The 17,017-nt window shown below is 37.3% G+C and overlaps 1 protein-coding gene across 1 annotated transcript; it reads right to left on the minus strand.

The window, feature by feature from the left end:
• Window positions 1-9,608: 9,608 nt before the first annotated feature.
• LOC121731684 (pollen-specific leucine-rich repeat extensin-like protein 1) lies at window positions 9,609-13,145 on the minus strand. The gene is made up of 3 exons (XM_042121256.1): window positions 12,949-13,145; window positions 12,430-12,855; window positions 9,609-9,868 (listed from the first exon to the last, which is right to left on the minus strand). The coding sequence occupies exons 1-3, from the start codon at window positions 12,961-12,963 to the stop codon at window positions 9,782-9,784; spliced, it is 528 nt and encodes a 175-aa protein (XP_041977190.1). The 5' UTR covers window positions 12,964-13,145; the 3' UTR covers window positions 9,609-9,781.
• Window positions 13,146-17,017: the final 3,872 nt, after the last annotated feature.

The following is a 17,017-nucleotide window of genomic DNA, read 5'->3' on the forward strand; positions in this document are numbered from 1 at the left end:
AATAATACAATCTATGCTTTAAAAATTTGTTTATTTGATACCTTTTACAAAAATCCAAAGATTGCCCGATTTAATTTTCGGCTCTGACATCTAGATTTCCCACAATATTTATTTTTCCTCTAACAAACGAAAAATATATCCACGCTTCTGAGTGAACATTTCACATCTCTCTCTCTCGCATGAAAACCGACAGTGTTCGCTGAGGCGCGGTGCTATGTGGACGTGTGACGGATTTCGCTCTGCCGATATTGTGATTTTAGTGTAATTGAAGCGTTTAGTTCTTAAAATTTGTATATAGGTATTTCTCATTGTTTTATAGTATATTAAGTTTATTCTGTAAATATTTGAAATTATATTGCGCGTCTGTAAAAATGGGTGACTAGAAAAAGAAAAGACGTCCAGCAAAAAAGCGACAGCTTCGTGAAAGCCACAAATACATGATGGAAGTAAAAGTAAGTTCAATTTTATCTACTTTATAGTTGCGTACGTCTTTATTAAAAAAAAAAACGAACAATTACGACCCCGAATCAAAATATTTCGTCACTCTCAATGTGTTTTAGGATAGCCAGGATCGTTGTGTCAAATAAAACATAAAAAAACTGTATTACGATTGATTACGATTTACGAAAATCCTCTAAGATTCGAACCATAGACCTTGGAAATTGACATAATAATGTTATCACAATCGTTGTGATAACATTATATCAATTTCCAATCGGCCTATGGTTCGAATCTTAGAGGATTTTCGTAAATCGTAATACAGTTTTTTATGTTTTATTTTATCACTGATAATAATTTTGCTTTGTATCTGAACATTTATGTTGGAGTTTTGCACTCCAAAATAAATGTTCAAAAAGTTAAAAAATCACCACTCATAAAGTTGATTATTTCGTTCGCCTAAATAAGTTTTAGCGTCGCGCGTCGGGGATCGTTCTGATAAATCAATATTCAATCGGTCTATGGATCGAGTTTCAGAGAATTTTCGTAATACTTTTTATGGTTTTTTTTTTATCACTATTAGCACAGAATAAATAATAGTACAAGTACTATAATTAGGTACTATAAGTTCATTTTGCTTTGAATGTGAAGTTTTATTTAGGCCTTTATTATTTAAATTTTTATTTCAGGCGGCGGAAAACCATGGATAGTGCAAATTTTATTGATAACCCAAACGAATCACCAAATGCCAATTCAGATCCAGCGGCAGGTAGTATGTTGGAAAGGTAATATAAGTTTATTTATCTACTTATTATAAGTTGTAACCAAACGTCCTTCACGACTACGAAACACAGCGCAAGGGCTGTTTCACGCCGGTTTTCCTGTGAGTCCGTGGTATTTCTCTGGTCGAGTCGGCCCATTCGTGCCAAAGCATGGCTCATTCATTGTATTTTTTATGATCCATCTATTACAAGCTATTTTAGCCTTTTTATGATATTATTATGATTTAATTTTTTTCCAGTCGACCGAAAACGATGGAATTAGATAATAACACAGTGGAAAATGTAGCAAATGCCGATCGCAATATAGCGACGGGTAGTATTTTTAAAAGGCAAGTATATTTTTACAATTACGATAGGCTAGGTAAATATAGATATAATAAGTTTATTACTATTTGAGCGCGATGCGATTGCGCGATTCTTTCAGCTCTATTCAAGGACATGCTCCGTAAGGACCGGGACACAAAATCACGGCACGACGACGCGACGTCGTACGGCGCCGGACCGTGTTTTTGTGTCCCGGCCCTAATAGGGTGCGGCTTCACTGCGGGGTAGGGGTGAGCGTTATTTCACGTCACTATAGTTACAATAACTAGCTACATACAGTAACCGAATAACTAGTTTCGAGTCGTATTTATATAGTAGAGTAGTGATTTTTGTAACGTTTTTATTGCATTGGGTGGTATGAAGTACCGTCGAGCGATCGTCGCGTTGTTTCGTTTGGAGTCGCAGCTAGCGCCCGCCGCTCACTGCACCGGTCGACCTAGCGAGCGACAGCGAGTTTGCTATAGTCCGCGCGGAACTAGTTGGCCGCGCAGATTACCTAGCAAAAATATTAATTAGTTTATATCAATACTAATATTATAATTGGGAAGAGTTTGTTTGTTTGTTTGAACGCGCTAATCTCATTGGTCATACTGGTCCGATTTGAAAAAAGGCTATAGGCTATAGGCCCGCGCGCGCGCCTCATCCCGGCGTCACCCCCTTTCATTCCCCCGCGCCGCGAGTGACCTTTCTGCAACGATTTTAAATGGAATAAAATATTGTCATTTAAAAAAATATAACACCCATTTTTTTGATTAAATGGGCTCTCCTAATGATACCTAAGCCCTGCGGGGCTAAAATGGTAATATTTAGCAATTCCTCTCAATCAATTCAGCAAATGAATTGTCAAAACTGACAAATGTCAAATCAGTGCAAAAAATACAAAAATGAATTGCAAGCAGAGTTGCATTTTGCGATATTAGAGAAATGAATCATATTATGATTCGTCTCATGATTCAACAAAGCGACCATTTTAGCCCTGCTGGAATAATTGGGCAGGAAGGTTTAATTGAGAATGTTACTAGGTATGCCAAATTGCTTGAAATTTTGTCACAGTAAAGCCTGTATGTATACAAATACACTAGTTTTTGTTGCAGTCAAAAATACCTTGTAGTTTTGATTTTATAGGCATTCAAAGTTTCGAAAAATATCGATTCCCGCTAACAGTCCCGCGACCGCTTGTGACGTCATATCACAATTTTTCCGCGCGGGTCCTATACAATAAACGTGATTTTTTGCTCTATCTCAATAACGGCAACAGGTAGGCACTTGAAATTTTCACCGAGGCCTTAATTATATGTGTACTTTAATAATTAATAATAATATTATATTATGTTACTAATCGGACTCCCTTATGAATACACATACCGTTATAGTGCAAAATAGGCCAAAATTTGTGATTTTTGTATAGGAGCCCCCCTTAATTTTTATTTTATTATAATATTATTATTGATTATTAAAGTACATATATAATTAAGGTCTTGATGAAAATTTCAAGTGCCTACCTGTTGCAGTTATTGAGATAGAGAAAAAAATCACGTTTATTGTATGGGGCCCGCGCGGCGAAATTGTGATATGACGTCACACCGTTACCGGGCGCCCGCGTCGTACAGTTACAACTTGTTTCGTCGGTTAAAAATCAGATAACGACCCACCCCTACTGCGGAGTGCAGCGTATTAACGTAATAAATTTTTTAGTATACCTTTTTAATGAAATTAGAAGGCAAACGAGCAAAAGGCTTTTTTAAATATTGAGTTCTGTACAATTTTATCCTAATTCCCATTTCCCAATAATCGAAAAGTTTAGTAACATAATATAATATTATTATTAATTATTAAAGTACATATATAATTAAGGCCTTGATGAAAATTTCAAGTGCCTACCTGTTGCAGTTATTGAGATAGAGCAAAAAATCACGTTTATTGTATGGGGCCCGCGCGGCGAAATTGTGATATGACGTCACACCGTTACCGGGCGCCCGCGTCGTACAGTTACAACTTGTTTCGTCGGTTAAAAATCACATAACGACCCACCCCTACTGCGGAGTGCAGCGTATTAGCCTAATAAAATTTTTAGTATACCTTTTTAATGAAATTAGAAGGCAAACGAGCAAAAGGCTTTTTTAAATATTGAGTTCTGTATAATTTTATCCTAATTCCTATTTCCCAATAATCGAAAAGTTAATCATTTTAATTTATGAAATTTTGTGGTGATCCAGTTTTTAAACTGTTGTTAAATGTCGATGTCTCAAAGTATAAACTTACTTACAGGCTGGAAGAAAAAAGTACCCATGACACTGGACTATGTAGTTTGGAGGCTGAATGTGATGCTGAAAAGCTTATTGTTGAAACTGCACTTCCTCAGAAGAAACCTGATGTCGGAAGAAGAATTATAAGTGTTTCATATTTTTATAAGAGGTTGCAAGAAATTTCTCATCATGGTCCTTTTGGATGTGCTTTAACTGACATAGAACTAGTAGGTGAAAAGCAAGATGGCCTCAATTCAAAATTCACATTTCTATGCATACTTTGCAATCTAATATTGATAATTGATAGTGACTCAAATGAAGACCATTACATGCCTATCAATAATAATAAGGCAATATTCGTAACCTGAAATATGGAGCTGCCCTTGCACCTTATAAAACCAGGAGTGATTTTTGTCTATATTTAATTTGCCCTGTTTATCTATTTTCCAAAATGTAACTTTTTGTTGTGTTATAGCAGCGTCTACTCCAATGTTATATGCTGTGATGGGACATTTAATTTCTAAAATAGTTTTTTCATCGCAAATTCCATCGGGCATTGCTCCTAAAAATGGCAAGTCTGTATCTATAAATAGCCCGCAAGGCTTTACTTTAATTCCTTCTTGTAATTCTAAATCTCTTATTGCTTGTTTTTAATTTTCTTGGCCATGTTTGATAGAAGAAACGAAGCTTATTTTTTTTTATATATAAAATGTCTTTTACTAGGTTAGCACTTGCAGTGTTGGGTCTTCTTTTTATCACCCGGCCAAAGTTTTCTAATAATTTTCTAATAACTTCATCATGATCACGCTTTGGGTCAAATTTGTGTCTTTGATGGGATATTTCGTATCAGTTTGTAAATTTTTAGCCTATTACAGAAGTTCCGAAGTAGGTGATTTCGGCATTCAATTTTCTCGACACAGGGTTTGTACGTGTTCCTTGTTGAGAGTTCACTGTAAAAGTAGCAGCGCTGAAAGACCTAATTTTTTTTTCTTTTGTATGGGGAAACTCGTGACACTTGCCCTTGCTCATACAAAAGAAAAAAAAATCGTCTTTCAGAGCTGCTACTTTCACAGTGAACTCTCTACAAGGAACACGTACACACCCTAAAGTAATACATAGCTGGGCATTAACTCGTTAATCCGTTAATCGTTAATTAACGAAGTTAACATTTTGATTAACGGATTAACTTTTAAAAATATTAACGGACTGGTTAACTTCCGTTAATATGCAGAAGTCCGTTAATCGTTAATCCAATGCCTACTATTTACCGCACGGCACCGCGGCGCCGCGCGAAAACAGGTTCAGACGAAACAAAAATAATACTAGATATACATTTTCAGGCGCATGCGAGTGAGAAGATATTTGTTTCGTTTTATCATTTCATTATGTTGATAAAGAAGAGTGCAGTATAATTTAGTTACCTAACTAAATTATACTGCACTCTTCTTTATCAACATGCAAATGATTTATAATAACAATAAACTATATCTATAATAATTATTGTATTGTAATTTCTACCTAGAATACAATAATTATAGAAGTATTTTGTTTTGTCCCTAACCTGTTAACTTCCAAAACCTTAAACCAACAGGTTTTGTATGTACACTAACGCAATGATATAAGTTACAACAAGGCCATATTACACATATTAACGGATTAACGATTAACGTTAACTTGCGCTAATTCGTCCGCAGTGTAACGCTTTAACGTTTAACGAAGCTAACATTTTTTTAACGGATTAACGATTAACGAAGTTAACTATTTGATTAACGGTGCCCAGCTATGTATATGTGCATTTGTTGAATAAATAATAGTAAATTATTATAGCCTGAGACTGACGGCGACCATTAAGTTTGTGCGACGGGATAGCGATCAACGTTGCCATGGTGACATACTTACCTATTTACGGCCGTTCCCAATATTTGATCTATCTCTGGTTTTGCCCTACTAGAGATAGGAATAGCTCACAATTGACAAAATATATGTCTCTAATGTCTAATGTGAGCTATTCATATCTCTAGTAGGGCAAAACCAGAGATAAATCATATATTGGGAACGGCCGTTAGTCACTTAATTAAAATAATAATATTATCGTAAATATAATATTATGGCAAAGCAACGTTTGCCGGGACAGTAAAAAACGATTCCTGAATTTTGTTTTATTTCTTGCTGTACTTATGTACTTAATTGTAATTTTAATGTAAATTGTAATGTAACAGAAAAAATGTTTATGAAAAAAATTGAATGTTTTTACGCAGTTGGGTTTTGTCATTATTTTATAATATAATAGGTATATTATAAAAGAATAACTGTGTTTTATTTACCATAAGTAAGCCTTACACGCTACGGCCTACCGGGGAGAGATCCACCTGTACAGCACGCAGGTATTCCTGCACAGGTATACCGGTATGTGTGTGGGACCTGGTCGCCTGCGCAGGTCCAAAAAACTGCACAGGTATATTCCCACACACATTCCGGTCTACCTGCGTAACGTGTATGGCTTACATTACTACCACAATAGACATAACGAATCAGTATAATATCGACTTCAAACTTTTAAAGATTCCCGCGTATCCTCGAGGACAAACGTGCATTTTTTGTAAGGTTCAAGCATTTATGCACTTTAGTTTAATGATTATAAAGTTTATTTTCAAGTGCGTTAATATTACCTCTCCGCTGTGCTCCGTTCTATCTGCATTCTGCACTAATCTTCCGCACTCTTATAGTTCGCTCACGGAAGTATACTATACTTTATTTACAATTTTTATAATACATAGTATTTATTTATTACGCGCCATCTATTGAAATCTCTATGCGACAGCTCAATATTAATCAAACCTATCTTTTAGAAGTTCCCGGTTTAGCCGCTAGCAAAGCTGGCGCTGTCTTATCGGACAATTAGGGGGCGTGGCTTAGAAATGCGAATCCTCAAGGTCATTGGCAGTTGTCAGCGTCTTAATACTAAAAGCAATGTTGCTTGTTAATATCCGCCCGACGAAAATAAACTCCTAAAATAAGATGCTTGTATCTATTTATAACTCCGCTGTCGAGAAGGTGATCGCGGATATATACCAGCTGGAAGGTGGGATATCAAATATTATAAGAGCAATAATCATCGCCTAATTATTTGTAATTGTTGGCAAGTTTAATTCTTTTTAATCTAGCATTGTTTCGTTTATTTGGCTCCTAAACCTATCATAAGAAAAATCCTTATAGGTCCTACACGCCTTATCACTTGGTAGTTGGAAGTGTTATCCTTTTATGAAATCAAAGCCTTAAATATTGTCGATAGGCTAATCACGTATACCTACTGTCCTCGATATTGCTGCAGGCCTCAGAGTGACCCACCTGCAAATCGTGAATTTCGCAATGAATCCAAAACAATAATAAAATTCCCTGTGCTACGAATGATTGATTCTTTGGATTAATTTTATTGACACACACTTATTACATAACTACGTCCTACACCCTAATTATTCGAATACGTAAGGATTAAAGTACTTGTTACTTACTCACATTCTAACCTTAAGCCTAAACCAACTTTGATAAATATAACATAGTGGTTCGCCCCAGCTTCGCTCGTGGTACATACATATATCACCCAGAATATCTACAGGGTGTAAAAAAACTAAGTGAACTAGACACGCGGTAGCGTGTCAAGCCAAGTTCCATCATAACAGAACTGGGGAGCAGCACCATGTGAAATATTAACCGCGTGTGATATAGAGGTAGGTACATTGATGAAAGAATTTTTGAAATGGGTCCACTGTCCAGTGGTTCCTGCCATTATCGCGGTGAAACAAACAAACTCCTTAGCTTTATAATTATTGTCCTAATCAAGATTCAAGTGTAAGTCGGTTTTTAACCTCCGAGTTCCGTACAAGAATTACTTAGTCAAAAATCCTCGGCTCGGCATCTTAAAAAAAACTGAAATCTGAAGTATAGGACCACCTTTTTGGTAATATCAAATATGACGTATTCCATTCCTTTGCCCGGAAGTGACAAAAGATATTCTTAGTACACATACGCGAAGAGAAAATATACGATTATTATAAAGGCATAATGGTGTCGTGAGACATTTCTCATTATTTCTGTATTAATGTAGAGTGCGGTCTAGTTGCGCAATAACGGAAACAAGAGACAATTCCAGAACCACACGCTATTATGTTTCCACTTTTACTAACTTTGAACTGTGACTTATCAGTTGACTATCGCGCACAGCAAGTGCGCGATAGTCAACTGATAGACATCTGCAGTCTCACAACATGTCACTGTGATGCTGATGGGTGATGACTGATGACTGATGACAGATGAATTAGCGCACTTTATTACAATTACAATTACTTAATTGTTAAGTTAGCTAAAAAGTTATTTTGCCTTTTTTATAGAATATGACATAATATTATTATCTCAATTAGTTATTTTCAATTTAGGACCACGACCAGAGGCGGCGTAAGGCGTAGGCGATGTGGGCAACCGCCTACGGAATCGCTGACTGCGGTCCAAGGGGCCTTTTTATTTTTCATAAATAAAAATTGGAGGACCAAAAAATTGTTTCTCTCAACAAAATTCGTCCTCTTGAGGGTCAACCATCAGAGGGCCTCGCAAAATATTATGTCTTGCCAGTTGCCCAGTGCCCACATCAAATTTAGGTCTTGCCCCGCCACTGACCACGAAGATATTAAAGGGAGGAGGACAGGTAGGCAAACGGACAGCGACCGAAACGACCCTTAGTTATAAATGGGTATAAATGGTATAATGATAAAAGCAAACCTACATCTTTTCGTGTTAGTAGGTCACAACTCATGTAACATAATATACTTACTTGATCTATGATTTTACCAATAATTATTATTGTCATTTGGGAGAGAGGCTCATAAAAAAATATTACTTTTAATTTATCGTATCTAATATTCTTTTCCATTTTTTATTTTAAAAGTCTAATTTAATAGGGAAAGAGAGAGAGAGAGGGGTCAAGGCCGTATCTCACGATCGCGGTAGGTATAATAATATTATCTCATCAAATAGGGCGGGTGGGTAACATTAAAAAAAGTCCTAGGTCGTTTATGGACACCCTTTTAAATATGTAAATCGTATAGTATTCGTAATAGTGTTGTGTTACTACCACAGCTAATCTCATTGTCGAGTTTTCGCTTTTAGCATCTCGTTAACACCCTCCACTAGGACACAAGTAGGTAACATATTACAAAATACTTCCTTGACCTCTGAAAAATATTCTTATCTGCTAAGCCGCTTTCACATCATTGAAAAACAGTTTTGTTGTATAATATGCACATTATCTAAATTATCTAATATACAGCGTGCAGCGTCTGTAACCGACACAATGCAGTAATCTTGATTTAAGATTCAATAGTCTTTTAGAAATTTCTATCTTATTGCGCCTAAGCAAAAACAAGAACTAAAATTACACGTGGTAGAGCCATGCTTCGGCACGAATGGGACAGCTCGACCGGAGAAATACCACGTTCTCACAGAAAACCAGCGTGAAACGGCGCTTGCGCTGTGTTTCACCGAGTGAGTAAGTTTACCGGAGGCCCAATCCCCTACCCTTTTCCCTTCCCTACCCTCCCCTATTACCCTATTCCCTCTTAAAAAGCCGGCAACACACCTGCAGCTCTTCTCATGCTGCGAGTGTCCATGGACAACGGAAGTTGCTTTCCATCAGATGACTCGTTTGCTCGTTTGCCCCCTTATTTCATAAAAAAAATTACAGATGTAAGTATGATATTTAACGAGATAAAAAAGTTTCAATAAAGATATTTATTTATAATAAGTAGAAAACAATATTTACAAAAAATACAAACGCACGTCAGTTTTACACTTCCGAAACAACAAATTTAACAACTTTAACAATTCTGCTCCATAAAACTAGTTCATATTTTAATCGAAATAGTCTTATGATGCAGAATTTTTGACCAATACACATGCATGAGATGCTAACGAGATACGTCTCCTTTGGTATAGTGGTGTTTAGGGGGCGCCATATTCCGAGGAAGGAGCAGAAGCCGGGGGTCCGTACTGTGGTGCGGGGGCGGCTGCTGGGTATCCTTCTTGTTTCTGAAAATAAACAATAATTAATTAAAAATAATAGAAACAGCAATAATGAGACTTGACGGTTATTGTAGGAACTATAAAAGTTCAAGCGGAACCCTGATTCAGGCTTCAGCGGTTATAAACATGGAATTAGGATTCTTAAAATTAGGGACTAATCTACTTAAATTATACGTATCTAAAATTGTATGTTTCTTTACTATAAACACCCTTTGACTGATCTATTATGTATAAAATCTCGGAATATTTTGGTGTAATAAAATACCTGATGACCAGACTGACCAGTGGCGAATTAACCCTTAATCAAATTAAGCAATTGCCTATCTAGGGCATCACGTCTGAGCCTCTGAGGGGGCACCAAGCAGAGGAAGCACAAAAGCTTCCGACATGGGAGTGGAAATGGGCCGGCTCGACCGGAGAAATACCACGTCCTCACAGAAAACCGGCGTGAAACAGCGCTTCCGCTGTGTTTCGCCGAGTGAGTGAGTTTACCGGAGTCCCAATCCCCTACCATTGAGGTACTATAGACTGGAGAGAGCCTTATATCGGTGTATAAGCGTCAAAAGCGTGTAATGTTATGTCCTACTTACTAGGACATAACAAAGGAGTCGGTCGGCATATTTCATGTAATAAAAGTGTTAATAAAGGTTTTTAGTGAACATTTAATGCTAGATATTGTTGAGTTTTGTGGTTCCGCTAAATAATAAACCATAAGAATAGTCAAAGAATGTCTCAAACACGTGGATTTAACATTAAATACGTAAGTTTTGAATAACGTTTTTTTGGGCTTTTTAATCAGTATTTTTGTAAGCTAAAAAGATAATTTATAAGTTTATTAATCCCTTATTCGTGCTATATAAGGCATTAGTGCTAAAAATGTCACATCAATTAATAATAATTTGGCTATAAAAATTGCATAGCTTTTTACGTGTGTTTACGGATTCTCATCACTTGAACTATAGTTGATCGATATCATGAACTAATTGACTTTCTTTCCTGTATCTTAAAGTGCTTCGAAATAATCGACAAATAGAAATATTCAAGAAAATAAACGCACACTACTTAAAGGATTACTTAAAGGATTAATTATTAATGATTAAAAGAAAATTATAACTTAGTTATTTAATCCTGCCAGAACAGCTGATATCGTTACGCTCGAATATTAATTTCTCGCCTTTTGTTTTATAATTATTATGTTATTGTTTTATTAGGCACGGTATTGAATAATGAATCGATTAGAGATTGACAATCTAATTTACTAATCTACTGGACCCTGTTGTCAACTAGCTTTATTTTTTTGCCAGTACTGTTTCAAAGCCCTAATCTTTGATTTTATACCTCTGTTTCTGAAAGACATACATAAGAAACTCTAAAAACTTATAAAATGAGTATTGAGTACTTAATATAATCGGCCAAGTGCCAGTCGGACTCGCGCACGAAGGGTTCCGTACCGTTATAGAGAGAAATTAAGAAAAAAATTGTGTTTTTTGTATGGGATCCTTAATTATTTATTATATTTTAATTTTATTATTAAATATTAAAGTACACTTAAATTGAGGATTTTGTTGAGTTAAAAATTTCAAGTGTCTATATGTTGCCATTATGGATTACCAGCCAAAAAAAAATAACGTTTGTTTTAGCCCCCCTTAAATATCAATTTCATTGCGTTTTTAGTATTTGTTGTTATAGCATAGCGGCAATAGAAATAAGTACACAATCTGTGAAAATTTTAGAAGTCTAGCTATAGCGGTTCTTAAGTTACAGCCTGGTGACAGACAGACAGACGGACTGACATCGAAGTCTCAGTAATAATAGGGTCCCGTTTTTACCCTTTGGGTACGGAACCCTGAAAACTAGCTAAAAGCTGAGCTTTGCGAGGGCTCGCGTCGTCACACCTTGACTGACTGATAATGACACCTCTACACTCTACATATAACCTCCGCCTTTTTGGAAGTCGGTTAATAAAAAAACCTTGACTGACTGCTGATAACACATCTACATATAAATAAAAATTACTATGTTAAAGCACAACTCATAGGCGTGATAGATTTTCAGTAAAGTGTACCACAAAATGTACAGGTTCACAGGATATTTATTAGGGCGAGCGAAGCGATCCTGATAATCAATATGTCACTTGGCAATATGTGCCAATAAATTATTTTATCTTATTTTTTGCTCAATTAGTAAATTACCTTTTACCTTTTTTTACTACAGTAAGAATTATTATAAGTTTTAACCATTTGAGCTTGGTTACAAATTTAATCGGCTATTAAGTCTTTAATCTAAATGATTTGGAAACAGTGACAGGACCTAGAAAGGCCTGCATGATTTGATGAGTCTGGCACAGACAACCTTTGGTAAAGTTGCGGTGGGTTGATCGTGCCCGTAACTTTGCCTAAGCGGTGAGTGGAGCACCATGGGGTTTTAGTGGGTAGTTCTTCGGAGAGTCCCGAGCGCAAAGCATTTCCCCATGTAAAAAAAGGCGTAGTCGATTTTAATAAATTACTATTCTGCATTTATACTTGCTCTCTCTCGTAAGTCGTATCTGATAAAATAGAACTTCTTACCTGGGTCTTGTACCGGATGAAGTAGACCTCCGGTTTGGAAGGCTGCGTGGGCGCGGGCGTGGGGATGACGATGTCGGGCTGGTCCTCGGGCTTCTTCACCAGGACGTACACGAGGGTCTTCTCCTCGTTCTGCGGCTGGACTGGGATGATGGGCGCGGTCGGCGTCGGCGGGGTCGGCGCCTTGATGAACACGATCTTGTAGTGCTTCTGCGGCGGCGGAACGTATATCTGCTTCTGCGGGCGCGGCAGCTCGTTGTCCGGCGGCGGGACGTGCACGTACACGTGTTTGTGCACTATCGGCTGCGGCGGGCCGTACTGCGGCGCCGGCGCCCCGTACGACGCCGCCGGGGGCCCGTAGGACGACGGCGGCTCCGGCCGAGCGACCGCGCACGCCACGATGGCGGCCAACACCACCGACCTCATTACCTGTTGGACAAATCTCAAATCAGTAAAATGCATCACACGCGAGCACTAGCGCACTGCGGCACTGAATCCACTGTCACCATCACTGACACCTACCCCTGATGCACACATGTCGGGCGCGGTTGTATGCGGTCTAAGACGGCGTAATGTCCAGCGACCCGGCGGCACCTGTCTTTATAAACGGGTGTACGCTCCGCATCCGGGGGAAGGGGCACTTTCGATGGTTGGCGTTATGCAACGTGATGGTGCGGAGCGTCCTCACGATGTATGGCATAGCATTGAAGGTAGGTCATCGGTGTAAGTGTTTTTGCACGTCATATGAATTAAAATATCTATAACCACTATTACATCACGACACACTTGTCGTGAATATATTTTTGCACGATTAATTGTGCAAGACGCGTCTATTATTATTTATTCAGAGAAATAAAATTGATTTCTCAGTCACTGATAAGTTATACTTAGTGGCTAAAGTGAAATTTAAGTTTTAAAGTTTGGGTATAATAGTCGCTTAAGTCAAAATAGTAGATATATAGTATTTAGGTCAAGAAGAGAGGAAAAAATTAAGAGGAGTCCACACCGCCGTTTTTTCATACAAACGTTGACCCCTGTTTCCTCCCTGGATAATGCCGGTAGAGTTATGATTTTTTTCCTGAATATCTATGGCCACTATTAGCATGTCCCTATGTTTTCTTTTTTTTTTCATAATTTTATTATAAAAAAAGATAAGAACGTCCAAAAACCTAAAAAAATGGCCAGATTTTCCTCTGTGTTCAAACACCCAGAAAACAAAACTGGCTAACATATACAAAAAAAAATATATATAGGAACACAGTTAAAGCTTTGCTTTAATTCTTAATGAAAAAAAAAAAGTACTTAAATCGGTTAAGTTTTGGTCGTTTTGGAGAAAGAATCAGCGGACAACGAATCGAAGATTTTCTGTTCTTTTATTAGAACTTTTGACTTTTTTGACTTTTATATATTTTAACAAAGTATTATACAAGGTGTAACAAAAACAAGTGATAATACTTTAGGGTGTGTATGTGTTCCTTATAGAGAGTTCACTGTGAAAGTAGCAGCGCTGAAAGACCAAATTTCTTTTTCACTTTTGTATGGGGAAACTCGTGACGTTCGGGCGCTTGCCCATACAAAAGTGAAAAAAATTTTTGGTCTTTCAGCGCTGTTACTTTCACAGTGAACTCTCTATAAGGAACACATACACACCCTAAAGTATTATCACTTGTTTTTGTTACACCCTGTATAGGGTGTAACAAAACTAAGTGATAATACTTTAGTAAAGTATTATCACTTATTTTTGTTACACACTGTATATTAATAAATGCTTCATCGTTTGAAAATGGCTAAGCAAGGAGATTTCTCTCACATCTTGCAAAGAAATTGCATTATACCTCGAAGTGAGATTAATCCAACGTAGGTATGAAGAAACCGTTTGAAATTTAGATCGTTAAGGCTCATCTTATACAACGCAATACTGCTTATGACTTCTGGTAACCTACACCAGTCACCACTCATGCCATAGGGAGATCGCAGACGGCACACTTTTAGTGTGATCGAGTCTGCGGCGCACACGGCACATACAATCTGCATGGTGCGCCATCCATGCAGATATTGTATGTGCGCCGCAGACTCGATCACACAAAAAAAAGATACATACAGCCGAACGTATTACCTCCTCCTTTTTGGAAGTCGGTCAAAAAGTGTGCCGTCTGCGATCTCCCTAATGGTGATTTCATTTGAACACATGACGCATGTGATACAGATACCCATGTGACAATATTGCCTCATATAATTTCTACCATCTTAGCAACTGTGGGAATATTGCAAAGTTTGCATTTGGTAGTCTAAGGGTGGGTTGCACCAACTTACTTTAACTATATCTTTAACTTTAACCATAGCAAAATGTCAAATGAACTGTCAAATCCCTAGTAAAAGTCCATAATTGACGATAACCTTAACCTTAACAGCTATAACAACGCCTCTAGTGCAACCCACCTCTATAAGTTAGGGTTGAAGTAGGAAAAACCGGCCAAGTGCGTGTCGGGCCACGCGCAATATAGGGTTCCGTAGTACCGCTAGTTTTTTAAATTTGTTGTATGTTCAATCATTGAATTTACATTTATAAGTAAATGTAAATTCATTCACGTGTTTTACACTACTAACAACATCATATCAGTTACTTTCAACGGAATTTTAACGAACAGTTACTTTATACTTCGCCGAATACATTTTTTTTAGTTGATCGACTATTAGGTACTCAATTACTTATGAAGTCTTCCTAGCCGTGATAGTGTTCCTTTTAAATTCAGCATATTTCCTACTCCTGTGATTTTTTTTAAATTTACAGAAGCAACCGTTTAGGTGGTAGAAGGGGGGGACACTGGACTCTAACGATTTTTTCTATTTTAAAACTTAATATTTCACAAACGGATCCCTAAATCGGAAAATTATCTATGAATACTCATAATATTTTTAAAAAACCTGTCCAACGACACCCCACACGATGGGGTGGATGCGAAAAAAAAAATTCATCCCCATCGTTGGCATCATTAATATGTGCATTCATGCCAAATTACAACTTTGTAGGTCCTATAGTTTCTAAACAAAACCGCGGACAGACAGACAGACGGACAGACGGATGGACAGACCGAAATTATAAGGGTTCCTTGTTGACTACGGAACCCTAAAAACTGTTAGATTGATAGAAACCCTGTATTTTATACTAGATCTTTTTAGCTTAAAACTTTTATAAATTCAAGTCACTTTCATTACTTTGCTTAGAGAATCCAAATTCGTTAATTTACCTACTTAGTTGAAAGTTCGCAATATCATTATGTCGTAGTCACGTCTTTGGTCTACGAAAAAGGTACGTCTACTACCACAACAGATATACTTAAGTAGGTAAAGGTCTACCAGAACCTGATGGCAAAAAATGAAAAAAAATTGACGCTACCAATAATTCTGTGTGTGATACATGCAAATGTAAAAAAAATCTTCTCCCATCCGAATTTGCCATGAGATTCTGGTAGACCTATAATAATACTACCTAGTCTGCTACTACGTCAGTACATTAGGCGCTTGAAGTTTGAATTTCGAATTTCGCAAAGGAGAGTGGAGTAAATTGGGACCAACTCCAATGGCGATAGTATACGCCATGTAATAGATCTTCTCAATTGAAACAACAGCTGGTAGCTTTCTTGTTACTACAGTGTGTTTGAAATAAAGGAAACTTTTTGTTAAGAAAATAACATAAGCAAAGAACGTCTACTGGGAATAGCAAAATAAATCCTCGTATTTGTATATAAAGTACTATCAGAGAAGTTGATTCCTAGGCAGATGGCGGACCTAAGTATAATTTGGTCGCGTTAAGTCAAACCCATCCGACCGATCACAGCTATTACATTGAATTGATATAAGCCGACCAAACGACGTAGGCAGAGTAGACAGAATACGTAGGTCCGTCAACAGCTGCCGAGGAATCAATTTCCTCGATGGTACAATAATATAAGTCAGACAATAGTGTTCTGGATTTGGTCGTTTGTTAATCCTAGCGGTAGGTACAATTTTCATTTTTAACCGACTTCCAAAAAGGAAGAGGTTATATGTTCGGCTGTGGAGATTTTTTTATTTTTTTTATTTATTTTTGCAAACTCATTTTAAGTTTGCCTAAGGCTCGCTGTATACTGCCAACTGGCAACTATGTAGCACGACGCACGCGAATTTCCAATTAGTGTCGACGTTTCCTTGACATTCACATTAGTATACTCTCACCAGATCAAACATCGGCGAATGTTAAGGTCGACCTCTTACTTTTAGAATTAGACTTAGGAAGAACTACAAAACAAGTAAAGTTCAAGAAGATGTAGTTGTTCGTAAGACGTCGGTTCAACGCAAGTCGTCCCACCCTTCTCAGATACAAAGATGAAGATCAGAAGAAGACCATAATATCAGCAACAATATCGCAGGGAAAGTGATTCTAAAAATCTATTGATGCTTACAACAATGACTCATAGTAAATTCCAAGTCTAAAATGCCACCTACTATCTAAAAGGGATTTGTTAGAGCAAGATCATGAAGATTTTGAAAGCTCAAACCTTGGGGCGAAGAGGTGCAATATAAAATTTTCATGTAACCATCATCATCAGAA

The sequence above is a fragment of the Aricia agestis genome, chromosome 11, assembly GCF_905147365.1.
Source record: "Aricia agestis chromosome 11, ilAriAges1.1, whole genome shotgun sequence".
Lineage (NCBI taxonomy): Eukaryota > Metazoa > Arthropoda > Insecta > Lepidoptera > Lycaenidae > Aricia > Aricia agestis.